At 52.6% G+C, this 26,409-nt stretch overlaps 1 protein-coding gene across 1 annotated transcript in view; it reads right to left on the reverse strand.

The window, feature by feature from the left end:
• Positions 1-3,391: 3,391 nt before the first annotated feature.
• Positions 3,392-26,409, reverse strand: part of MARCO (macrophage receptor with collagenous structure) — a 37,102-nt gene continuing 14,084 nt past the window's right edge. The window contains exons 3-16 of the mRNA XM_045804081.2: positions 25,622-25,843; positions 24,436-24,471; positions 19,598-19,642; positions 19,261-19,305; positions 18,904-19,011; positions 15,383-15,481; positions 15,251-15,286; positions 14,684-14,782; positions 14,529-14,591; positions 7,687-7,731; positions 6,581-6,679; positions 6,007-6,051; positions 5,252-5,434; positions 3,392-3,658 (exon numbers count right to left, since the gene is read on the reverse strand). Coding sequence (XP_045660037.1) covers positions 3,528-3,658; positions 5,252-5,434; positions 6,007-6,051; positions 6,581-6,679; positions 7,687-7,731; positions 14,529-14,591; positions 14,684-14,782; positions 15,251-15,286; positions 15,383-15,481; positions 18,904-19,011; positions 19,261-19,305; positions 19,598-19,642; positions 24,436-24,471; positions 25,622-25,843 — 1,256 coding nt within the window. The 3' untranslated portion in view covers positions 3,392-3,527. The remainder of the gene's footprint in view (positions 3,659-5,251; positions 5,435-6,006; positions 6,052-6,580; positions 6,680-7,686; positions 7,732-14,528; positions 14,592-14,683; positions 14,783-15,250; positions 15,287-15,382; positions 15,482-18,903; positions 19,012-19,260; positions 19,306-19,597; positions 19,643-24,435; positions 24,472-25,621; positions 25,844-26,409) is intronic.

Raw genomic sequence — 26,409 nt, forward strand, 5'->3', positions numbered from 1 at the left:
CCCCCCCCTTTCCCGATGGGGAAGCAGAAACTCAGAGAGGTTATGTGACTTCCCCAAAGCCACACAATTGGTCATTGGTGCTGGAATTTGAATCTTATCCCAAATCCCATACTCTTTTCCCCAAAACATCTCCAGCAGGCACAGAGGGGCTCCTAGGTCTCCAACTTCAAGAAAGAGCCTGCCCTTGAGCTGCGGAAGCACAAAGGCACCTCTGCTTCTGGGTCAAGGCCACACACTTCCAGGGCAGCCCAACCAGGGACTGAATGGGGCCAGGGGAGGATCTAGGGCCTGGCCATTGCCTTCCAGCACCCGGCGGCTCTGGGGGGCAGTCTTCACTCCACATCTCCCCGTAGAGTCGTGAGGGCATGCCTGTCTGAGGCTCTTGTGTCCCATCCTGCTCCTGCCACCTTTTGTCTTTCACAGGCCTGAGCCCCAGTAAACCTCTCCACTGCCAGCTCCATCTGTGTGTGGCCCTGAATGCCCATCCTAGTGTGTCCTCCCCCGCAGCCTGGTGCGGATGGGACATCCCTGAGAAAACCTACCTGTGGGGGCAAGGAGAAGACCGTGGAGGGTCTTGAAGGATCGTAGTAATGAACACTGAGCTTCCACCAAGTGCCAGGCACCATGTTAAGTGATTTCTTTTGACTTAAGATTTCAATTAACCCTCATAAGAACTCTGAGAGGGAGCAATTGTTACTGTATTTTATAGACAAGGAACCCAGAGAGTTTCAACACCTCGATTGTCCAGGTAAAAGCCTGTTATGGGGTAATCTGGCTCCAAACCCTGTGCTCTCAGCCGCATCTCTCTGGCTGGATGCCAGAGGCTCTCTGGGCTTGCCCTGCTGGGCAGGAAGTGATAGGGGGTTTGTGCCCAGCAGGTTCTTGGAGGGCCTGCCATCTCTGTCCTACTCAGCCAGGCTTGGCCCCTGCTGGTGTCTGTCCTGCAGGCCACAGCCAGGGGAAGGGGAAGCAGGAGGAAGGAGAACTACTTCAAGTGAACACCAGGGTCTCACAGAGGTTAAGAGGTCATGTGGAACATTCCTCTGCGCCAGCCCCACCCCAGTCTGCTCTCCAGCAGTTGAATATGCTGTCATGCTAATTTTTACCCAGTTCCTCTTCAGCCCCATAATCAGCCCCAGAACCAGTGTGCCCACACTGTGGCCACATGCTGTGCCCATCCCCCTTCTGCCTGTGGTTCTGGAAGGGGAGTTTTCTCAGCTTAGCTTGGCCTGAGAGCTTATGAGAGGAGCTGCCTGGCAGAGGTGCGGGGTCAGCAACTCTCCTCTGTCTCTTAATCTTACTGGTGTCAGACAGACCTGGGTTCAAACCCCTCTCTGCCTCTTACCAGCTGTGTGTCCTTAGTCAAGTTAATTTTTTAGGTGGTTATTGCTATATAACAAACCACACCCCAAACTTAGTGGCTTTAAGCCACAACCCACTGTGATTGCTCATGAGTTCATGGGTTGGTTGGACAGTTAGTTCCTCCTCTGTGGGCCAGGCTTGACCAGCCTTCGCCGAACTCCCTACTGGGACTGTGGCCAGCTGGAAGCTGGCTGATGAAGGATGGCCTCAGCTGGGGTAACTAGACCCTGCTGCACAGGCTTACTCATCCCCCAGTGGGCTAGCATGGACTAGTGTTCATAATGTGCCAGGAATGCCCAGAGAGTGAACGAGCAGCACGCCCAGCCTCCGATGATAGGCTGCGAAGTCACATTGCAAAGGCCACGGATATAAGGATGATGAACTGGAGCCACATACCTCATCACTGAACCTCACTGCAACTCTGGTGGCCCATTTATAGGATGGGAATACTACCACGTATCATGTGATGCTCCAGTGTTCCCTGTCCTTTTAGGGGATGGCCACTCAGGGGCTGCCACAAGAGCAGGCACAGGAGAGGTGCAGGAAAACAAAGTTCATTAAACTCACAGGTCCTAGAGAGACAGAGTCACTGTAGGCCGAGAGGGGGGGACCACGTGGGAAGAGCACCAAGGGACCAGCCTCAGCCATGCACGTGGGGAGCCGAGAGACAGCGAGGAACCTGTGGGTGAGGGCCTTTACTGTGGGGCAGGGCGGATACACAGGCACAGGGCATGAAGGGACTTCCTTGGTGCCCTTCGGTGTTTGACCAGCACTAGGTCACAGTCATGGGAGGAAAGAGGGGGAGCTGGTGGCAGGGGCCCACCTTACCACCCTGATACACCTGGTTCCTTGGACTGGGTGCCCACAGCGTGTTTGTGGGGGGTGTTGAGGCAGCAGGAAGAGACGAACTTTTAAAATTTATGATACACCTAGTACACCATGGGCTCCATGAATTTGTTTTGAGAGTTAACCTTATAAAATATAAAAAACAGAGGAGATTCACCGTTGGAGGAAACCATCCCTTCGTATCTGGGAAACTGATACTGAGTTACAATAATTAGAGTGATGCACCAGAACGTGCCCTCCAGCTGCGGGAAGATTATGACCGTCCCAGTGCAGAAAAGTGGAGGGCTCTGCTTGGCATTCCTTCCTTCCTTCCTTCATTTATTCAGGGAATCAATCAGAAAACAGCACGAGCCCGTTGTGTGATGTGTGGGAGATACTGGATGTAAAATAGAGAGGAAACGGAGCATCAAGATCATGGGAGGGGTGTGTGGGGACTTCCTTGCAAGTTAGGTGATGAGTGTGGCCCACTGCCTTGGGGAACGAGGAGCCATTGAAGGCTTTAGGCAGGGATCAGTATGGTGGTTTCCTTGTCATTTCTCAACATCTCTCAGGCAGCTGCCTGGAGAATGAAGAGGTGGTTGGTGCTGTACAGTGCAGGGAAGAGACTAATTAGAAGATGTTCAGAGAGAGGGAGAGCGAGACACAAAGACAGAGCATGCACACGAGTGTGCACTCAGAAAGTACAGAACACAGGGGAAGCCTGAAAAGGGAGGGGGGAGCCAAGTTGCTCAGAACATGAGCTGCTCTACCTTCTTGGTTTAATTCGGTCATTCATTAAATACATGTTTATTGAGCCTCTACGTGGGTGAATAAAACAGACAACACTCCTTTCATTTATGGAGCTCACATCCTAAGAAAACGAATTTTCATGCTTAAAGGCATAGTTCCTATTTCCCATGCAACATGGTGTCAACTACGCGCCCACCTCCCCATTTGTTGGCCAACAACTCCAGTGCCGGGCTCAAGGGGAAGGGATGGTCACACCCGCCCCGTTTTGACTACAGGCACTCTTCACTTTCCACATCGCATTTGGGCCCCCCTCTAGCCCACCCTCCCCCTTAAGTTGAGAGGGGGACAGTGGAACTGTCCCCCTGTGAGAACTCAGTGAAATGTGCCCATCGAGTGGGCTCATCAATAAGGGACGGGACGTATGAACAACGGATTTCAGCCACAGCCAAAGACATTACCAGGTAGTGCTTTGAGCTTTATTAGTGACCCTGCCCCAGAGGGACCCCTCAGAGAGTGCTGGCCCTCCCCAGGGGAGTTGAGCCGCCTTGTCTGCACTTTGGGCACAGCGCCACAGACGGGCTGTGGGGGGTTCATCTGCATTCCACACCCGCGTCCTCACTGTGGTTGCAGTTGTGAGAGCCCCAGCTGCTCTTTTGGCAGTACCAGAGGCTCAACTCTGTCCCTCGACAGGCAACATCGTCCAGCCAGATCTCCCCTTGGCCTGGATATAGGGAAAGCAGGGAGAAAGAGGAGAGCAGGGTTAGGGCCAAACTTGCATTTGGGGTAGACTGCCAATTTCCCTCGCCTCCACCGGGGCCCAAGGTGCTGATGGCCAGTCTACTCTCCTGCCATGATTCTGCCTCCCTTCTTCTTTCTGCCCTTTAACAAAAGTCTCATCCAAAGATTAGATGAGGTAGGTTAAGATATATAATCTATTTTATATTATTAATACTTAATCTGTGCACTGTTTGAAATTTCCTCCTGGGGGCCTCCCAGTGTTTGTCTTTCCTGCTTATTCCCTGCTGCTGTACCCACCTTCCTCAAATGCCCTTTGAACCAGGCCGTCCTCTGGCTCGAAAGCATTCCCACATTCCTCCAAATCCCTTCCTTCTGTTATAATTGATTTCAGATCAACAGCACAGGGGAAAACAGCAGGATGACAGATCGTCCCGACTTACGATGGTTTGATTTATGATATTCCAAGTTTACGATGGTGCAATCATACTTGGAATTTTGAATTGTGATCTTTTCCCAGGCTAGGGATATGTGGGACGATGCTCTCTTGTGATGCTGGGCAGAAGAAGCTCCCAGTCAGCCAGGTGATCACAAGAGCAAACAACCCGTACACGGTACACGTACAACCATTCTGTACCCAGACCGCCATGCTGTTTGTCACTTTCAGTACAGTATTGAGTCAATGACATGGGCTGGTTGACACTTTATTATAAGTAGGTTTCGTGTTAGGTGATTTTGCTTAACTGTGGGCTAGTGTCGATGTTCTGAGCACCCTTAAGGTAGAGGAGGCTAAGCTGGGATGTTTGGTAGGTGAGGGGTATTAGATGCATTTTCAACACAATGTTTTCAAATTACTACACGGTTATTGAGATGTAAACTCATAGTAAATCCAGAAAGACCTGTATTTGGCTACAGTAATTTATACTTTTACACACAGTTTACAGTGTAGCAATCTATGTAAGTGTAATCTATATGAGGAAAATATATACTTTAAAGGAGTTTTACAATCCAACTGGAACTCAGGTTAAAAAAACAGGTAGGCACTGTAAGGTGGAGTAAAGGCAGAGAGTGCTTAGGGGTGGGGGCAGGAGAAGGCGGCCTAGTGTCCCTGCCAGGTCAGCTCTTGTGGCCAAAGAAACAGTCTCAACCCGGGGATTTAACTACTTTTTTGAAAGTTTGAACCTTTTGCTGAAAGATATAGGCCGTCCTGGTGTCTAGTTTCCAGATAGCTCAGATGAGCACCTGTGTTTGCCTACCCTGCAACTTTTCTGTTCTTCCAGGATTGGCACCTCGCTGTCTTTCAGAGAGCCACGGCTCACAGATACCCTTGGCCAATGGAGCAGAATGGCTTCGCAAGCTGCACAGTGACCCATGCCAGGTCAGCCAGAGCCCCAGCCCAGCCTTTGCTGTCCAGGTCTTTTTTGTCCTGGGACGGCCAGCCTGGAAGGATGGCAGCCCGGGGCACTGAGCAACAGGACTTTTCAGTTTCTTAAACCAATCCTTTGTTTTTAACCCAAACTCACTGAGTCCTTGCAACCAAAGGGAAAGCCTCCAGGAAAGTGGCTGAGGACCCACTCACCAGGTATCATTCCGGTAAGGGCGGTTCCCCTGGAGTAGCCCAGCATGCGGCAGAAGACAGTGGCATCTGAATCGTCCCAGCTGTCATCACAGATTGTCCCCCAGACACCGTTATAGTAAACCTCAGCCCGGCCTCGGTTCCTAGTGCCGATAATCCGGACGCTCTCCATCGAAGCCCTTTCACCTGGGTGACAGACATCCGTGGGACAGGTGAAGAGAGCAGTCTAGGGCTTTGTGTGCATGCAGGCTCTGCCTTTTCACTGTTGGAAGTTCTCTTATTCCAGGGCAGGGGGAGTCCCCCTGCTTGGCTGTCACCAGAGCCAGGAACATTCTGCGTGTGGCAGCAATGCAACCCAGTGAGTAGCCTCCATCCAGCTGCGGCTGGTCCCGCATAGCCAGCCTGCCGCATCTTGCCTTGTCTTGTGGGGAGAAGAAGAGGAAAAGCAGAAGGGAAAATGGAGGGAGGGAAAGAAAGGAGGGAGGGAGAAGGGGAAGGAGGGCAGGGAGGGAGGGCGGGAGGGAACAAGAGAGAAAGAGAAGGAAGGGGGGAGGGGAGAGGGGATGGGAGCTAAACAGTTGTGCTGTGGCTCTCTGTCGTCAGTCCTGGGCAGGCTTAGTCAAAGGATGAGTCTGTTAGCTTTTCCCAAAATGAGGGATTTCTCTGACAACCAGGGTCTCTCCCCCGCCACACCTACAGTTTTCAAGTACAGAGTTCCCTTGAAGGCACACATTAAAGAGAATAGAAATAATAATTACCTTTTTGACCTTTTTCTCCCTGTAGTCCCTTCGCTCCAGAAGATCCTGTCACAAGGGGAAAAAACAAAAAAAGAACCCTCACAATTTAAAGGAAACCAAGCCAGGCTGCCTTCACCCTTCTTTGCCAGCAGTGGGGAGGTGGGTGGGGGTGGGGAGGTCAGATTCTCCCCTCCAGCTTTGCCCGTGACCTGGCAGGATGGGGACTGGATGTACCATGAGCACTACTGGTTGAGCAGGACGAATGAGGCCAGCCCTAGAGCAGGAAGGCTTTAAGCTAGATCAGTGAGGAGCAGTGAACAGGTGAGAGACGGGGAGAGGGAAGCATCTCGTTTGTGGAAAGCTCTGGTGGCCAGGGCACAGCTGGGCTTCACACAAGCACACGTTCGCATGTCTGCCCCTCTGGATGCCCAGGCCGTGCCTCGCTCACTTCCGTGTGCTCGGGGCTGAGGGCAATCCCAGCACAGAACTTGTCCGGGGAGCCAATAAACCTCAACCCCTCTGGTTCCGCAAACTCCCAAACCCCTTACCACAGGGCCACTTCTTAGAACCAACAAATCACAGCCTGAGGCCTTACCTTTCACTCCTGGCTCTCCCTTTTGGCCTTTCAGTCCAGGCGCACCCGAGAGGCCTACCAGGCCCTGTGTCCCCTTTTCTCCCTTCATGCCCGCAGGGCCTGGAGAGGAGAGAGACCGCTTTCGTCCGATGTTCTGCTCTGTTTTCCAAGGGGGACCAAGGGCCTTGGTCTTTAATGACTGGCTTGTCCTTGACCAGCACGTTCCCCACCCTCATGAATGGGCTGCTTGGACATTCAGCCTGTGCCCTTGGTCCACCCGTGCAAGGTGGTGAGGGTGGGGGTGCTGGGTACTGCTCTGATCTCCCCACTGACTCTCACATGAATGCTGGTTGACAACACACAGGTAAAAACAGCTCACAGGATTCCGGAGGTTGTTGGTCCTCATCAGACCATGTAATTGTGTGGAAGTTCTGGCCTTTTGTGGGAGAACTTGCTAGAATGTTTCTAGGCCTCGAGATCTCCTTTAGGAAGTTCAAATAGGAACCGGATATCCGACTCAGGAGGAAGAAAGACAGTTCAAGAAATGTGTCTGAGAAGTTTCACGCTGGCACACATCAGGGCAGGGCTGTGGAGACTAGAAGTGCTCTGTGGGAACCACTGCCCTCGGAGATGGACCCCAGGCAGGGGCTTGGAAAACTGAAGTGATCATAACAGGCCAGCGGCAAGCAGCAGGAGGAGGACGGGAGGAGTTTCAGGGGATGGAGGACGGAGATGGACCAATGCAGGCATGGGGAGGCAGATCGAGGCCTTGCAGCCTGGGACCTGGGACCTGGAGGGGAAGGCTGCCCAGCTCCACGGAAGCTGCACGGCCTGAAGCCACCAGCTGACCGCTGGCTCTCCAGCCCCTTCTTCCCCCTTCTCCACCCTCAGCTCGGCCCCTCCCTCTACTGCCTCAGGTCTCTGAGTTCTGTCCCTCTCCAGGCTTTCAGGGATGACTCTGAGGCTTGAGGGACAGAGGCCTGGAGTCTTAGCCTCACACAGGCGTGGGCCCCGACCGCGTTGGGGGAAGGTTACTGCCGCATGTTCCAAGTCAACAAGATCTGCCCTCCGAGCACGAGCCTTTCCAGACATCATTCTGAGAAATTAAAATGAAGCCGGCCCTTTACCTGGAACTCCCGATTCTCCCTTTGTTCCTTTCTGTCCTTGAAGTCCTAAGATCGAAATACAAGAAGGGGGGGGAAGATAATAAAACTTAGATATTAGACACTTTTAATCCTAGACAACCTCTACCTTTTGTCTGATTAATGCAGACGGAAAGATACATTGGTTCTCCACGATTGTTTAAAGCCTCCTTAGCAGAGCATAAAAGGAGACAGACCGCAGATAAATGGGGACATGTGTTGGGGCGAAGTAGAAAGGTAGCGGATGAAAGTCGGAGTTAGACAGACAGACGGACTCTGGATTTACTGGCTGGCCTTCTTTGTCCGATGATAGCCTGACTCGGTATATAAATTGAATCCCATTCCTTCCTGCCTGCATTTTATTGGAAAAGAAGTGAGATATTGAAAATAAAGTCATCTTTATTTCCAGAAGACTGTGGAGGGGACCCCTTGGCCCCCAGGAGTGTCGGGCGGCCCTCACCCACAGCAGAGGCTCCATAGCATCTGTTGGCTCAGGATTTGTGTGGCTAGGCCAGAAGCCCCAGGAGCTCAGAGCCGCTACTGCAGACCTGGTCACCAGAAAAGCAGGACGCCCTGAAAGGATCTGAGAGGGCAACTAGTTCAGCCCCTCATGTGAGGCATGGGACAGAACTGAGCCTCAGTGTGCTGCTTCCAAGAACGGAAGGCACCTCAGAGGTCAGACCCTGGCAGGCAAACCCCAGCCCACCGCGGGCCGTTTGCACCTGCTCCGGTCCCTCTTTTAGAATGCCTCACACCTTCTGTCCCCTGGAGAACTCAGATCTAGCCTGGAAGACCTGCTAAGATGTCCCAGGTCACTTGACTGCGAAGCCTTCTCTGGCCTCGCCTGTGGGTGGCGTCCTCCAGCAAGGTGGCCGGAGTCAGCGGGCCTGGGCTGGCATCTGCCTCTGTGACCTTGAGCAAGGTGCTGCCCTCCGGGGGCCTCACTTTCCTGCTCTGAGTCTCCTGGCCGCCTCGGGAGTGGTCGTGGGACTGAAATGTCTTCTGCGTCATGCACCGAGCCTCGTGTCTGGCCCGTGCTCAGTAAATGCTGCCACAGAGACCCCACGGCCCCCATGTGCGTGCGTCTGTCTCCCCTCCAGGCGGAGCACCTCGGACCCTGGCCCACACGAGCTCCAGGTTCGATGCCCAACAAGCCCCCTAATTGTTTGCTGGTGACCTGAGGTGGCCCAGCAGAGACAGCACAAGTTTCCTCTGCTGATCGTCCTCTGAATTGCATGTATCAAGACCAGAGAGCAGCAACCACACTCAGAAATCTGTCTTTGGCTGTTAGTAAATAGAGAAACGGTCCGTACCTTGACCCTTGGCCCTCTGTCTGCTGCCTAGAGAGCACCATATTGCAGAAATCTCTACCTTAAGAGTCTGTCCCTGGAAACCAGGTTCAGGGACCCCAAACCCTGTGACCTCCCTTTATTGTCCCCTCCCAAAGCGGTGCCCATCTCCAGCTGTCCCCAAAGCACCAAATGACAGGCACAGCCTGTTCAGACAGGAATCATAGGGACTCCCCTATTCGCTAGGTGCATGGTCCCCATGGTCTGATCTTCACCCCCAACTCTTTTTCACAGCCTCCTTCCCAGCCCCTCCCTCCCGGGGAATCAGCTGAGCCAGGCACGCTGCTAGGGGCTTTATACACACCCTCATTCCACCTTTCAGCTGCCCTGCAAGGTAGTGCCATTTCCCTTTATACACAAGAGCAGGAAGTCCACAGTCACAGATGCTATGTGATTTATACAAAGTCACACAGGGGCGGAGTGATGAAGTTGGGTTGTAATCCAGGTTTGGCCTCCCACCGAGTGCTATAGCTCCCTATGTCCCATTAGCATGGCAGCTCACACCCTCCTGGAGTTTCCATTCGGGCTGTTTCCACCTGGTTCCAAAGACACTCCCAGCCCCCCTTGGGCCAACCCTCTCCCCTAAATGAATAGTGGAACTAGGGGTGCATCAGAATCTCCTGCACTGGGCTAGTGGCTTGTCAGTCTCCACCCCAGAGTTTCCGAGTCAGTGGATCTGAGATGCTGCATTTCTGACAGGTTCCCAGGTGATGTTGATGCTGCTGGTCCGCAGACCAGGTTTTGAGTAGCCCTGCCCTAAACAAACCTCACTGACGCTTTAAGGACCAGCTCCCAGCTCACCTTCTTCCAGCAGCTTCCTGTCTCTGAGGCAAACAAACGCTGGTTTCTCCTCTAAACCACAGCTAACTGGGTTTTTTTGGGTATCGCACACATATCAAGCTGAAGGGACCCAAAATATTTATTTGCAAGGTATTTATTTAGAGAAATTATTTTCTGCCGAGGAAACTGTTTCGTTAGAAATCACATGTCTCCTTATTGTTTAGTGTTCAGCTGGTGTTTTGCCTAAAATCTTAGAATGTTCCTGCTCTGAGGGGAAATTGCCAGTTTCAAACCCAGAGTGCTGTCAAGCTAGTAGGGACCTGGATATTATTCTAGACTATTCCTCACATTCCACAGAGGAGGAAACTCAGGCCCGGGGCAAGTTGGGGAGCAGGTCTTCCAGCTCTGATTGAACGTAGAAATTTCCAGTACGTTAGGAAACTCCTTAAGTAGCATCTTGACATACAGGCTAAGTGCAGCCTGACAAAGTAAGGATGCGTTTAATAACTGACAGACCGCTATGTGGCAAGAAGTAAGATGGCGGGTTGGGGACCAAAACTGGGACGGGTGTAAACTTTTGCAGATATCTCTGAGACATTTAGAGGAAAATCAGGACAGGTTTTATAAATGGCAACTTCGAAATGTAAGTTGGTAGAACTTCATAAATTCTTGGACGAACTCAGTATTTCGATATGGGGACTGGAATGAACTGAGAAATTATATTCACAATATAGGGCTTAACTGCTATTATGAATTACTCACTGTTGCTTACCTTCAAAGTAAAATGTCTTCAAATACAGATGAGAAAATGGATTTCAGGTTATTTGCATTTTGGCTTTGCCTCAAGAGGAAAATAAAAGGACATAGAAAATGCAGATTCTTGTCGTATTTTAGACAGGAAGGCTGCCGAGATGCAGACCTTCTGATCAGATCGGTGCTTCGGAGCTTAAATGTTTTGGCTTCTTCTAACGTCACTTCCTGAGGTGGGATGGTAGAAAGCGAAATGCCAAGACCACAGAAGGAAGTGAGCCCTTCCTCATTGCCCAATAAGCTTTGAAATAGCTAAGGGATTTAGAGCTAAAATTAATTTTTGTGGGGTTTCTTGTTTCTTGCAGTCTTCCCCCCCTCCCAAATCAAGTACTTTTGTAATCCTTTGAAAAATCAAAGGTTAGAAAAAAACTAAGTTTTGGGGGGTTGATAAAATGCTGTTTTGTGAATGGTGAAGGAAATGACCCCTGGGGAAAGTTCTGCTGAGTGATAGTGCCCTACGTAATACGTCGCAGTTTGTCTTCCCAACAGAACGAAAAAATTTTCCTTGTCACCATCTTTAATCTGAGATGGCTGCTTTCTCTCAGGAGGTGTCAGCACAGGGAGACGTTCCACCTGAATGGGCTGGGGTATGGTAAGTGACCGTCCACAACAGAAGGATTTGGTGACTAAGCCAGGATTAACCCGTCTGCTGTGGAACGGGAAATGCAGGCGATTCTGACTTCTCTAGAATAACTTCTCTATGTTATTCTATACAACACAATCTGGAGAAGCAAACTTTGGGATCTGATTTTGGGATTAAGATTCAGAGTATATTAACTGTGAGACCCTGAGGACAGGGTTCACCTTCGGGGAGTGTTTGCTGCCTCAGCTGTGAGGTAGTGGTGATGAAACTCAGGGGTGCAGACAGATGAGCTAAGATCATAGGAATAAATCCCAAACTCAGCGCCTGACCCAGAGGCATTGTTAATCATAAACAGACTTCTTTTTTTTTTTAATAATTAATGCATGATAATGGGATCTGGCTGTTAACCTAGGTCAAGCCAAGGCACTATAATTTCTCTGTTTTCATCCAGGGAGGCTAGATAATCTCTTGAGAGATTAACGATTTTATTTACAAAATAGGAAATACATTGGTTTGAAAAACTGGCTTAATACAATCAAATCTGGATAAACACCATGCTACCTCTAGTTTGGGGAATACCAATGTCCTGACATGGAAAAGTATGCATTATCTTCCATGATCACCACCCATCCTTCCTTTTCCCACTTGAGAAATCTAGCCTCTCCAAGAGTTCATAAACCTCTGACTTCGGGATGATATCTAAACCTGCCTGTGTGCAGCCAGATTATGGACCTGTGGGAATTCCCTCTTGTGAGGGGACCATTAGCTACGAGATCGAGACAAGCATTTGGATTTGTGTGGGAAAGCTATGCAATTTTACAGAAGTTGTAATCATCACATGCTCCAAATTCAAAATGTAATCACCATGTTTACTTGGGTAGCCGGAATTAAGGCATAACCATTAGAATTTACCTGGTTGGTATTCACTACTAGGCCTGATTGATGGAGATTCCCCCAAAAAGGTGCTCAACAAATATATGGGAACTTGATAATGGGGTTAAAACGATCCCTGGGCTGTGGGCCAAAGGTCCCTGTGCTATAAGGGAGGTGGGTTTTGGGGTAAATAATGAAGAGCCATAACTGGGCCTGAGAACATCATGTTTCCTTCCCGGAATGGAAGGACCTGCTGTAGCCTCAGCTCAAATCCTTCCTGACTTGGGATGGAGAGAGAAGGTATCGTTCGTCAGAATGCCTGATGGGGGTAGGGGGTACTTTCAGGCTGCCTGGGGAGGGAGACAGCATGACAGATTGTAATGGATAAGGCCCCAGGCTTTGGGCCCGCCAGGCTAGTATTCCAGCCCTGGCTGTGCCTCCTCCTGGCTCCTGAAGTGTGGGCAAGTCACTGTGAAATAGCACTAACGAGAGTGCTTAGCCCACTGGGTTGTCATGGAAATGCTCATTATCAGGAGAGGCTCTAAGCATGGAGTACAGGGCAAAATCCCCTACCCTCTGACAGTGGGAGACACAGGCTGGGGGCCTGGGGAGTAGGCACAGTGTTCCTTGTGGATAAAATCATGTTTACCCCGATATCCTTGCTTAGTTAAGAACCATTAGTCTGGCAATGAGGGGAGGGTGGGGAAGGGTGGGGAGAGAGACTCATTGTTTATAACTGAGGGATGAAAGCTGTCATCACTATGAAGTCAAGCAGAAAACTCAGGGGTAGGGCAGCCTTGGGCCCTAAAGTCAGACCCTCTAAGATCTGGGACCAAGGAAGGTGAAAATATTTAAGATCAGGAGGCAGCCAACAAGTCAGGGACATCTGACCACCACACCCAGAAGGTGAAACCATGCTGGGTGCCTTCAGGGGGCATCTACATGGCATCAGGTAGCAGATCCCCGGCCTGCACTGACACACAGTCCATGAAAAAGAAATCCGCTCCGAGACTGGATGGGCTGGAAGGACAGCGGGTACTACAGTTCCTGTGCCATAGTTCCCAATAATCTTCAGGAAAACCCCAACGGCTGAAGGCCCAGAGTTCAGGGCCAGCCAGGACGTGGCCCCCACCCATCCCTCCAGCCAGAGCTCCTGACCCTCTCTCACATCCCAACCCTGGACACCAGGGACAGCAGCCTACAGAGCCATCCCTCATTCCTCCATGACTTTGCCTGCTCTGTTCCCTCTCTCTGGATTTCCCTCCCCCTCCTCCCCATGGCCAGGCTCCACTCATTTCACCAGACACAGCTCAAGCTGAGTCACTCCTGTGCTGCTCTGCCTTTTGCCACCCCTACCAGACAGGGCACACTGTGAGACTGAAGCATTTAGCTGAGTTAAGTCACATTGGTTTAAGGAACCAATCCATCCATCAGTCAACTGCTTGATCAATGAGGCCTGAGAGGACTTGCCCCTGGTGTGGGTCAGCACACAGCTCTGCATGAGGCCATCAGGCTGTCTAACACCTCATGACCTTCTGCTCTGGCAGACGAGGGGCTGCGGCAGACTGTTCACACCATCCTAGGCAGCTGCACAGCCCACTCCCCCGACCTTGCACTGTTACAACACCTCTGGGCTGCACTTGGATTTCTAAAGGGCATTCGGCCCTTCTCCATGCAACAGCCCATGACAGAGTGTGCCTGGCACAGTCCGGCAACCGTCTGTCTACCTGTCTCCTGCACTGATCTGTATGCGTGAGGGCAGGAAGCAGGTCTTATGCATCATGGTGCCCAGCACCCAACGCAGTGGTTCAGACTTTCTAGACCACTGCTCAGACTTACTTAGTGACTAGACAAAATTGGCGTAGAGGTTTATAAAGTAGACCACATTGGTTTGCTGGTTTATAACCTAGACTAAGTTGGCACAATGGTTTATAATGTAGACCAAGTTGACAGGAAGGTTTATACAGTAGGCCCAGTGAGTTTGGTTACTGTGGGTCCTCCCAGCCTGAGCCCCTTTGCGAGAATGTGCAAGAGGGGGTTTCTTGACCCCCTTGCCCAAATCCAGAGCCCTGACCCTTGGGGCCCCATTGCAGGTTAGCTGGAGAGAACAGAAACTACGTACACATCTGGGAGGCAGGCCAGGAGAAAATGTGAGCCAACTGCCCTTCTCTTCCCTTTAATGTGGTGGTTTGGTCGTAGCATTGGGGCCTTTCAGGGACCCTGGGCAGAGAGAGGACAGCCGTAGGGCTTTGAACTTGAAGAGCCAGCAGGCCTGGCAGAGGAAAGTGTCCTCCTTAATCAGGGTGCCTCGGGGACCAGAGCACAGGAGACCCTCTGCCTCCTTCTGGTGGGCCCACTGGGAGGCAGTCCTCCTCCCTGTATATCCCTGACACCCAGCACCCCGCCCACTCCCTACCCACACCCTCTGTTACCTGGGTCCCCCTTGCTTCCTTTCACGCCGTCGGCTCCGGGGCTCCCGGGTATCCCTGGTGGTCCTGTACAACAGATGCCCAGATGGCATGAGGGCTGGGCTCTGTGGATCTTCAGACATCACTCCCCATGCCCAGCGCAGCACCGGGGACCTCACCTGCTAGTCCAGGGGAACCAGTGCTGCCAGGCTCACCCTTGGCACCTGGGGATCCTGCTGCGCCAGGAGAGCCGGGAAGACCCTTCGCTCCAGGTTGTCCTGCAAGTGACAACTGCAAGGTTGGGTATGGTTGCCAGAGAGCCTGGCTGCCCCCCCATCAACACACCTCTCTTCTCAGCAGTGGCACGTGTACTTCCTACCACCGTATATCTTCCCTGGGCAGCTTTAATCATCTCCCTTTAGAAGCCATGAACAAGCTTAATCAGCAGGAGAAAAGTTACAGCCTGAGCAATTTGTTCATCTTGGCCATCACTCTGTAGTATCTGGGGCTTAGGGACCCGCCAGGCACCCTGGGTCATGAACGTGTACTCCACACCCCTGGGTGGCAGAGTGCCTCGAAACTTAACAGAATGCCAATCAAGCCCATTCCTCTCAGGCATGTCTGGGTTTTAGGAGACCCCAAGTGCTCTGCATTAACACTACAATGAAATAAAAGACATGCTCTGGACTTGACTTTGCCCAGGGACAGGGCAGCTCCAATGATATCTGGATTCCCAGCATTCTTACCTTGATCTCCTTTCATTCCAGGAATTCCAGCCACACCTGAAATGAAGAAGGACTTTTAGGGATTTTGTTCCCTTATAGCTCAGTCTGCCAGGGGGTAAGGGGATACCTACAGGCCAACAGACAGCCTCTTACCTGGGGGCCCTGGCTTCCCTGAGTCACCTTTACTCCCCTGGACTCCGGGAGGTCCCATGACCCCTGTGTCTCCTTTCATGCCCATGTCCCCCTTGCTTCCTGAAAAACGAAAGAGTCATGGTCAGGCACAGAAGGAGGGCAAACCCAGCTGCCAGGTCCCACTGACACGTGTCCTACCCAAATTCCAAACTCGAACTCCTTGAACTCCTCCTACCTGGTGCCCAGAAGTGGAAGATACAATAGCTGCCCTCAAGGAGCACACCACCTTGCCCCAGAGACAAGACGTGAACTTGTGAAAAATAGCCAGGGTCCCCCGTCCTGGCTGATGGGCAGACCCAGGCAGCCAGGCTTTCCGGACCCTGGTCAGCACACTGATCCCCTTGGGAGGGACCACAGCCCAGGCTTAGCCAGCACCTGCCTGGCTCATTTTTGTGTCTGCATTTGGGGAATTATCTTTCAAGCCTTCCAAACCGAAATCTGAATATTCCAGAAAGTCGATCCCAGATGCTGAGAAGGTGCGGCTGGGGGGAAGAACATTGCAGCAGCTCGGATTCCTGCCCGTGCTGCAGCCACAGCCTCTCCTGTGCCCAAGGTTTCAAATTTTCCACTTGTCATCAGCATTCCAGGCTCATCCCAGCCTGTCCTCTCCTCGGTCCTCCACTGGTCCCTCCTACTTTCTGCCACTGCTCGGCGCATATCAATCAAGGGAGTCTTGTGGCAGAGTAGGGCCTGGCAACCCCTTCCCAATCCATGGGTTTGGTTTTGGACCCGGCTACGCACCCCTGCTAGCCATGCCAGGCTGGGTCTGCTCAGGAGCAACCTGATGGCTTGCCTGCTGTTCTGGGAGCTAGTCGAAGCCCCACCCCAAGCAGCCCCTTCTGACCTGGGACAGGCTTAGCGTGGTGGAATTTGGTTAAAAGGCTCCATTCCATTATTTTTTTGATTGAGAAGGGGAGGACTCAAAGGGATACCAGCCTTTTCTCCAGTGAATCAGGAAAGGAGACAGAATGGTCTGAAGCAGAGGGAAAGAATCACCAGTCATGCAAAGCTTTCTGGGTCTAAGCTGGGGTTGATGTTAGGGGCAAGGTTTAGGAAGTAGATTCTTTCTGGTTTAGATACTTGAAGGATGATTATTCCTTGATGGGAAACAAAAGACCAAGAGAACTTGGTTACAGTCGAAATCTCTTATAGCCTCAGGGGCAAGCACCAACGAAGGTTGTTCTTGGTCATTCAGGGTGTCTGCTTTGGCAGAAAGGACAAATGGCATTTGTTAGAAGGGACTAGGAATTACTTCCCTAGAGGAATTTGTCAGAGCCGGATTGCTCCGGGCTGGCCAGTACCATCACATTATAGGAATTGCTCAGCTATACGAGGATTCTGGAGCATGGTCTGGGCCGGAGTCTGTGTGGCTGTGTGTGGCTGTGACTGCCATGTCTCCATCAGAGTGGACAGCCCTGGGAAGCCGGGCATTCTTAGTGAAACGACTATAGTCTGGCACCCAGAGAGGAACTCCAGCTGTGGCTGATGTCCGAACCTTCCCATCACAGCTAAAGGCGAAGTGAGGCAAACAGATGTGTCCCTGGGTCTTCACCAGCGGCATTACCCGTCCGCTACAAAGAGCACCAAACCTCAGTACTACCAGAGCAAGGCCCTCTTGGTTCGCAGTCCCTTCTGCCGGCCGGGGATCGGGGAACAGTGGGTGAAAGAGATCTTGTGATCTTGGAAGAGGAAATTTGGGGAAATGAGAAGTGGAAACCACTGCAGTTCCCCTTGCAGACTTGGCCACAGCGTTTCCAGGCCCGAGTGGGACTCGGAGTGTGGGCGCCATGCCCTGGTGCAGAGTCGCCCTGTGTCTGTGGCAGTGGGCGAGCGTGGGATGGGAAACAGGAGGGCGCAGACTCCACGGGCAAAGTCCCGGCTGTCATCCCCTCCTCTGGGGCTGGCAGGGCCACTTTGAGAAAGTCTGGGCCCCCCTTTTCTGTTGCAGAGAGAACTGCAGAAGGCCGCCTTTGGCAGCACCCTCAGAGGTCAACTGTCTAACCATCTGCTTGGTGCAAAGGTTTCCCTCAGTCCCGCCAAGGAGAATTTGGCAGCCCCTCCTCCGCCCCGCCCCCGCGGCAGCCGCTCCTGAGACCCGCGCATGCGTGCCCAGTTCAACTCTGTGCAGCCCTAATCCTAATGCCTTCTTTCTTCCTTACCTCGGCACAATTGGCTCTGCCGAAACCCTTGCTCATCGCTCCTCATTCTATTGCTGGGCACCCAGAGCGAGTCTGTTTTCTCTTCCACAAGTGCCTTTCTAGTGTTTGAGCATGGCTGACACATCCCCGTGAGGCCCTCTTCCTGAAGACAAGCACCCCAGGCTCTTATCATGTAAATATTCGTGTTTGCAGGCACAGAGCCACGCATCTTATGCCTTCCTTATTGGAGGTTGCTCCTATTATCCCCCTTTTACAGGTGAGTAAATTGAGGGTCAGAAAGGTGGAGTCATTTGCCGCAGGTCCCTGAGCCATATTAGGACCCTAGAACCGAAGTCCTTCCCTTTCTAACTTAAAGGATCACTAATACTACTGATACTAATGGTTATCATTTGTTTAGTGTTTAGCCATGTGGCACATAATTTGCAAACATGATCTCTAGCCTTTGTGACTGTCCTACAAGATATGCGTCATTTAATTATTATTATTTTAATTGCCATTCTTTTCTGAAATGAAGACACTGAATCTCAGCTGGCTAAGCAATGTGCCTAGAGATGCAAGTGAACAGGTGCAGAGCAGGGACGGCATATAAGCCCACTAGCTGGGTGCCTGGGTGGCTCAGCTGGTTGAGCGTCCAACTCTTGGTTTCGGCTCAGGGCAGAATCTCAGGATCGTGGGATTGAGCCCCACATCTGGCTCCGTGCTCAGAAGGGAGTCTGTTTGAGATTCTCTCTCTTCCTTCCCCCTCCCCCGCCGCATGTGCTCTCTCTCTCTTTTTCTCTCTCTAAAATAAATAAATCTTAAAAAACAAAAACAAAATAAGCCCACTAGCTGCACAGCCCTCATTCTCCCTACTACACCCCAGAACCACCCAAGGGGGCCTCAAGAGGACAAGAGACAAGGGGCACAATGGGACTCAGTCATGGCCAGAGCCCCCAAATAGTTCTGAGGTAGCACCTGCTTCTGGAATCAACCCCTTTTCCCTCCCTGCCAGCCAGTCTTCCCTCCTCCCCTGTGCCCACCTCAGGTCCCACTGCTGTCTTTTGCCTTCCCCTCCTCTGAGCTCCTAGCATGGCCTGTGTCCCCATTCGTCACAGGTCATGCCTGGCATGAGATTTTACCGCCCCCCTCACCACACACACACACTGCTCTCAGTTTTCACGTTCCTGGCCTCTGCTCACCTGGAGAAAAGGGACCTCCTGTGTGCTCCTGGGAGGCTGGTAGCCAGAGCCAGCTTTGTCTGCTTTGTCCTCAGTGGGACAGGGTCAGGGTCCAGCCCTTAGGTCCCTCCCCCAACAAGCACCGACACCCCCACAGGGCCCTTACCTGGGAGACCCAGATCTCCTTTGTCTCCCTTAGCTCCAGGTTCCCCTTTCGGGCCAACGAGACCCCCATCGCCTTTGCTGCCCTTCTCTCCCTGTTGTCCTGGGGTGCCTGGGCAGAGAATGACCAACGAGGTGGGCTCCCACCATCCTCCTGGGATGGGCTTCTAGGCAATGGGCAGGGGGCATTCAGGGAAAAGAGGAAGTCTGGGGGATGTGAGGTCATCTCTTGGGTGTCTCAATGAGTAAGACTCCAGAGCAGAGGGCTGGGGGAGGGGCTGTGGGGAGCAGGTACCGGGGCGACTGGCTCAGCACCTCGGCCAAGGCATCGCTGAGCCCAAGCCGAGAAAGCACACGTTACCAGGGGCTCCTTGTTTCCCTGGAGCACCGTTGGGTCCTTGGAGGCCTGCGAGGAAGGAAAGAACTAGTCACAATGCTCTCAGCTCCTCAGTCAGCAGATGTTCCAGGTTCCAGAGCCCAGCAGGAGGACAAAATGCCCAGCACGAGGGGAGGGGCCTCTCTCTGTCTCATCCCCGTCCCCTCCCCCCACTAACAGTGACAACATTTCACTCTTCAGAACAAGAAGAAAAAGACAGCGAGAGAAAGGAAATAAAAGGCCAAGTTTCTTAGGCATAGGGGCATAAAAGAGCTGAGGCCCCTGCCTCCTGCCCCTCTGCCCACACCCGGCCCCTACTCACCTGCCTTTCCCTTGATTCCAGGCGGGCCTTGGAGTCCTGGGGGGCCTGGAAAGGAAAAGGGATTCAGAACGAAGCCTGGACAAGGAGGAGAAAAAGGATTACGGGGCCAGCAGACAGAAGCCACTATCCATGGCTCCGTAGCATGCCTCGGCCCCCTTGTCCCCCTTCTCAACCCGTGGCCTTGGTGGACCTGGGATGCCAGGCATGCCCCGGGCCCCTTTGACCTGGAAGACCTGAAGCAGAGGAGCAGAGACACCCAGGAGCCGACCTACAAGGGGGGGTGACAGGGCCCCTTCTCACACCATTATTCAGCGAACTGTCACTGAGCCCAAGAATGAGCCATACTGTGTGGAAGGAAGGAAAGAGAAGACAGAGCTCCTTCCTCAAGAGCTCACGGCCTAACAGGTGACCCGCAGTGGTGCAGGTGCCATGTTCTGAGGGCGGCCACGTCGGATGGACCTGGGTTCCAGGAGCAGCAGCACCCCTTCAGCTGGGTGACCTGGTGCAAGTTACTTCTTTGTTTTGAGCCTCAGTTTCCTCATCAGTAAGATGGGGTCAATATACCAGCTCCATGGGGTGGTCCCGGCGGCCGGCTCTGGACACATGGCACCCATTTCTGCTGTCACTCACATAGAGTTCTCTCCCTTTCCAAGAGCTGCTTTGCAGACTCAAGACTCACAGCAGCCCCAGACAGGACAGGACTCCTTGTCCTGTCCCTGTCCATTTGGGCTGCGATACCAAAACGCCGCAGAGCAGGCGGCTTGTAAACAACAGAGATGCATTTCTCACAGTTCTCGAGGCTGAAAGTCCAAGATTCGGGTGGTCAAGTTCTTCTGGGTTGCAGACCGCTGGCTTCTTGCCGTGTCCTCACTCAATGGAGGGCAGGGGAGGGAGCTCATTGGGGTCTCTTTTATACGGGCACTAATCCCATTCAAGAGGGCCCTGTTCTCGTGGCCAAATCACCTCCCAAAAGCTCCACCTCCTAATACAGTCACCTTGGGGGTTAGGTTCTCAAGATGGCAATATGGGGGAGACACAAACAGACCAGAGCGCGTTCCCACAACACCAAAGAGGAGAATGACTTCCTGAGAGGCATGGCTTTGCCTGAGGTCACACATTTGGAGAGAGGCATGCAGATTCAAGGTTTCCCAATGGCAAGGCCTTTACCCATGTCAGGGCACCACGATGACAAAGCCTGTGACATGCTTTCTATTTTGGAGTAGAACCCCAGTCCAGTTTGTGGAACCCACAATGCCATACCCATCCCATCTACACAAGACTGGGGTCCCGAGGGATGGAAGCAGAACGCGGGACTAGAGTCCCTCTCAGACAAGCCTCAGGAAAGGGCACTGTTGAAAATCAGTTCAGAGGCTGACAGCTGGCCCCCACTGACCGAGGAGGGGACTCAGGCCCCCACTGACCGAGGAGGGGACTCAGGCCCCCTCCAGAGTCTGACTCTGCTCCTCCAGCCTCGCCAGAGTTAGCTTGAGCAAGTCAGCAACCCTCTGAGCCCGTTTCCTCATCTGCAGAATGGGGATAATCACAGCAGCCACTTGGGGTTAGTGTGAGGAGTCAACAAAGTGCCTTGCACATAGCTAAGGGCACCGCCTTCACCTCCCCGACCCAGGCCTGCCTAGTCCCTGCTGCTCCCAGCCTGTCTCCCACCTCCACTCCTCTCATTCTTGCACTCCAGCACATGGGTCTTCTTTCTTTGCCTTCCTAGGCTCACCAACCCCCCTTCCTACCTCAGGTCCTTTGCACGTATGGGTGTCTGCCTAGGATCCATATTTCCTGCCACCTTCCACTCACACTCAGGACAAGGCTAAAAGTTCTCTCTGGGAACCTTCTGTGACCCATAAGGTTAGGTCCCCTGATGCTCTCCTTACCTAGGGAGCTGCCCCATCCTCTCAGAGTAAAAGCCAGGGCTGTAACCAAATCATGTTTCCCTGAGGGCAGGGGTTCTGTCTTTTTATGTCTGCATTCTGAGTGCCTGGTGAGGTGTCAGCCTTAAGAGGCTTTCAGTAAATGTTGAGAAGTCCAGAACACATAGGGGAGGGGAAGAGAGGTATGGGTGTGTTCCACATTATCCTTCCCCAAAACTTGACTTAGGTGCAGGCCCTTGCCCCCACCTGCACTGTTCTGGAAGCCTGGGCCAGAGTGCAGTTTCAGGGCAGGCTGTGTTGGGACCAAACCCATTACCTCTGGGCCGTGCACTCAACCATCCTCTGGGACCCACCTATTGGTCTTCAGGTGCTGGTGCAGGAAAATGTGCCTTTGGGGGGCCCTGACCAGGCAAGGCAGGCCATGGGGGAGGGGAGAGAGACTGCCTGGGTAGTCCAGGGTGGTGGGGGAAGCTGGGGAGGTGTCGGGGGTGTTGCTGAGCCCCAGCTGTTAGAATCAGTATCCTGACTCTGGTTTCTGGGCTCCAGGGGAGAGAAAAAGAGGCAGAGACAAAGAGGCAGTCAGAGACAGAGAGAGACTGAGAGAGACACGGAGACGAAGCTGGACAGTATACACACACACACACACACACACACACACACACACGCACGCATACAGATCTTTGACTTACAATGGAGTTATATCTCAATAGACAGAACAGAAATTGAAAATATTTTAAATCAAAAAGCATTTAATACACCTAACCTACCACACATCGTGGCTCAGCCTTGCCTACCTTGAAGATGCTTGGAACACCGACATTAGCCTGCAGTTGTGCAAAATGATCTAACGCAAAGCCTATCTTATAATACGGTGCTGACTCTGTCCTGTAACTTACTGACTCCTGTACTAAAAGTGAGAACAGCATGGCTGTCTGTGGACAGTAGTTGTCAGCATATCCGTTATTTGCTCTTGTGAATGCCTGGCTGAGTGGGAGCGGCCCCGCCCAGCATCACGAGAGAGCATCGTCCCCCCCCATGTCGCTAGCCTGGGAAAAGATCCAAATTCAAAATTTAAGGGCGCCTGGGTGGCTCAGTCGGTTCAGCGTCTGCCTTTGGCTCAGGTCATGATCCCAGGGTCCTGGGATTGAGTCCGGTGTCGGGCTTCCTGTTCAGCAGGGAGTCTGCTTCTCCCTCTCCCTCTGCCGCTCCCCCTGCTTGTGCTCTCTCTCTGTCAAATAAATAAAATCTTTAAAAAAATAAAAACCTATTCAAAACTTGAAGTACACTCTCTGCTGAATGAGTATCACTTTCACACCATTGTGAAGTTGAAAAACTGTAACTGGAGCCGTTGGAAGTTGGGGACCACATGTACATTCACACAGAGAAAGAGACAGAGAGACAGAGACAGAGGGACCGAAGGGAGGCTGATCCCCACCCGGGGGTGAGCTGGGCACTACGTCTGGTCCTGGAGCACTGGGCCTGGGGCAGGTGCTGGAGCAGGCTTCAAACGTCGGCTAGGTGGGTGATGGATGCTAAAGAGGGTACTTGCTGTGAGGAGCCCTGGGTGCTCTCCAGAAACCAATATTGCACTGTGTGTTAACTAAAATTAACAAACAAACAAAAACAACGTCAGACTAAACCCACTGGGTTGAGAAGAGGTGTCAGCCCTGATTGTGTCGGCTACAGCAGTAGAAGCTGTTAGAACAGCCTCTCCTTGGAGGGGAGGAGCCAGCATTCATCAGGCTGGAGCTGCCCAAGCATTGGCTCCTCTACTCTTCCCGACAAAATACCAAGCAAATAACAACAACGACACGATTGAATACTTACTCTGAGCCGGGCAGTGGACCACACATGTTTACGTTCATCGGTTTATCCTCACACCAATCCCAGGAGGTCCTGGCATTATCCCCATCTCATAGGGGAAGACAAAGAGCTCAGAAGTGTGAAGTGACTTGTTCAAAGCCACCTGTCTCCGGAGAGAACCAGGGTCTGTCCACAGGAGTGCCAGTGGTGCAAATGGACACTTGTGCCACTGTGCAAGGCCACCTGTAAACTCTCCCCCTCCCAGCGACATAGTCTGGGCCATTCATGAAAAATTATGAGGCCAAAGAGTTCTGTCCCAAGAATGCTGTGCAGAATTATTTTCAAGATGACATTCCAGCCACTCCGGGGTTAGGGTAGAGTAGGGGTGGAGTGAAGTGTGTGTGCATGTGTGTACACATGTGGAGCCAAAGCTGTGTGTGTTCAGGTAGAAAGAAACAGCAACGAAGGCACAGGTGTTTTCCTCAGAGAACACTTGCTATTGTCGGGCAACTTTTGCACATTGCTTCACTTGCATCTTACAGCAACCCCGGGAGGTGAGTAAAATTATCTCCATTGGTTTTTACACAGTGGAGTGGCTGAGGTTCCAGAAAAGTGATGTCACTGGCCCAAAGTCACACGGCCAGGAAGCAGCAGAGCTAGGATTAGAACTCAGGTCCCAGAGGCTGCCCTTCCCATTATGTGCTCTAGGAAACATGAGCCGTGCACCCCTGGAAATGATCACAGCCAGATGGGGGGACAAGTTAGGTGTTGGGTAAGAAGCATCTGGAAACAGTGCTTATGGGAGACAGAGGGGGAGTCTCACACTTGCAGCTGGGGTGTCAGGGGGAGAGGGCACCGGAGGGGGATGCACTTGGGCTGACCTTGGAAGGCGGCTTAGACTTGGTGGGGTGGGGTGGATGGGAAGCCATTTCCCACTTCAGGAGAGGAGAGGATAAAGGCCCAGAGGCCGGGAGTCCCAGCATGGTCAGGAACAGAGAGCTGACCCAACGGAAGACCAGTGAGTTTGTGGGGAGCTGTGGGGGCCCATGGACAGTAAGCTGGGGTCGAGGCCCAGAAAGCCACAAGCCCAGGAGCCCATGGCGGAAGTCTGTGGTGAGCGGGCAGCATGGGTCAGAGGGGAAATGAACGTACCTGGAGCGCCTCGTTCCCCTTTGACCCGGAACAGCTCTGCAAGGGGAGGAGAGAGGGTTGTAGGCGGGGCTGATGCACCCAGAGCACCCAGCTGTAAGTCAGGAGCCTGTACCCTCCAGGCTGAGAAGCAAGGCCTTCAGGCAGATGGAGGATTCAAACAACAGGAGCCAAACTTCTGAGCAATTTCCAGGACTGAGTTTTTGGTAAAAGCCAGATGTTTTGTTGCAGCTAGTGGTCTGCATCAGGGAGATATAGATCCCTGGGGCTGCAGAAGTGTGGAAAGAAGGTTGAGACCCCCAGAGTCTACTCTATATTGTCAGAAGACTTGGGAGCCACACGCTTTCAGGAAGAGCCTCGGGTCAAAGGCAGGCCCCTCGTGCTGATCACAACCAGCTCTGTCGTATCTCAAGGAAGGGAGTGATGGTCCCTGTGTCATCTGAGCCTGGACTCTCCCCATCTGCCACAGTTGTCCCCTGTCCCTGCATCCTGGCTTGGCCTTCACCTGTGCTCACTGGGAAGACCACAGCCTCTGGGGGATTCACCCACCTGGACCCTCTGCCCATTCAGCACATGCTCCCAGGGGCACAGAACCCCTTTAGCCTTAGCTCACCCCTGACATAGAGGCCGGAGCTCCATGCAACAGTGAGGTCACACCTAGCAGCTGCTTTTGCCCAAATCAGCCCTTCCTGTTCTGGCACAGCCTGAGAGAATGGTGGGAGTAATGGTAGGACAGCCTCACATGGCCCAGCCTCAGGCCCAAAAAAACCAAGGGGAGGGGAGCCCTGGCATCTCCACCTTGGGCTCCATTTTCTTTTGCCTATCTTCTAAGCTGCCACACTTTCCCAGCAGTCCCACCGCCCTGTCCCTCCAAGGTCCCCACGTGGCCCAGACTTCTTGGTGCCTGCCATTACTCTCTCTCTAGACATGGGCCAGTATTCGTCGGCTACATGGCAGTGGTCCTGGGACTTGCCCCAGGCTCTGTGTTTTACCCATCCTCCCAAACATTCTAGATCCATCTTCTGCCTACTCCATATGGTTCTCACCCTTTTCCTTGGGCCCCAGGGTTCTAGAATGTTCTCCTTGCCAGGGAAGGGGATTCAGGTCCAAGGAGTCCCTTGCCCATGAACCAGCAGCCCCTCCTTTCCATCCCCTGAGGAGTCCCAGCACAGACAGGAGAGGGCCAAACCTGGGCTCCGAGTGAAGTTGTCCACCTTCCGTAGCAGGTGCTCCTGCCTGGTGCGGACTTGGGTGATCTGGGCGTGCAGGACCTGCAGCCCCAGCATGCCTCCAGGGAGGTGTGGGATGGGCATTGACTGGAGCAAAGAGAAGGACGGGCTGTCCTCGGCAGCCAGCGTTACATTGATGACGTGAGTCTCCAACGCCCAGAGCCGCTCCTGCAGATTCAAAACTGGACACCCCACCCCCACCCCACAGCCTTCTTTTAGAGACCTCATTAAAGCCCCAGGCCTTTGAGTTCTTGTGTCATATGCACATAACTTCTGTGGGTCCTGGATACTGAACACACATTTCATGTGCCGTGAGGACCTGGTGTGAGCACAGAGCTCTTTCTATATCCTGCACATGGGCACTCCACACTTAGGCATGACATTACATGTTCATAGAATATTCCTGCATGGCCTAGGAATGTACCCACAACATCATGATCAACCTTCAGCCTTCCTGCATGCTCTGGGCATGAACATACGATGACCAATATGCTGGTGTGATGTAATCACACGTGGCCTGAATAAACGTGTGACCTATGTTTATGACAGCTGGGCACACGATGTTCTTGGGTGACTTCAGTGTCTGCAGATGGAATTGCTTCATGACCTTAGCATTTGGACTGGGAACACTTTGCAAGTAAAATCATGTTAACATGAACAGTCTGATCAATAAAGCCCCTTCCTGCTCAGACGTTGGGGAGTCTTGATGGAAGACCCACACAGCAGAGCCATGTGAAATTATTGCGTT

Source organism: Ursus americanus, chromosome 1 (genome assembly GCF_024610735.1).
Source record: "Ursus americanus isolate L20-20 chromosome 1, mUrsAme1.1.p, whole genome shotgun sequence".
In the NCBI taxonomy this organism is placed as follows: domain Eukaryota; kingdom Metazoa; phylum Chordata; class Mammalia; order Carnivora; family Ursidae; genus Ursus; species Ursus americanus.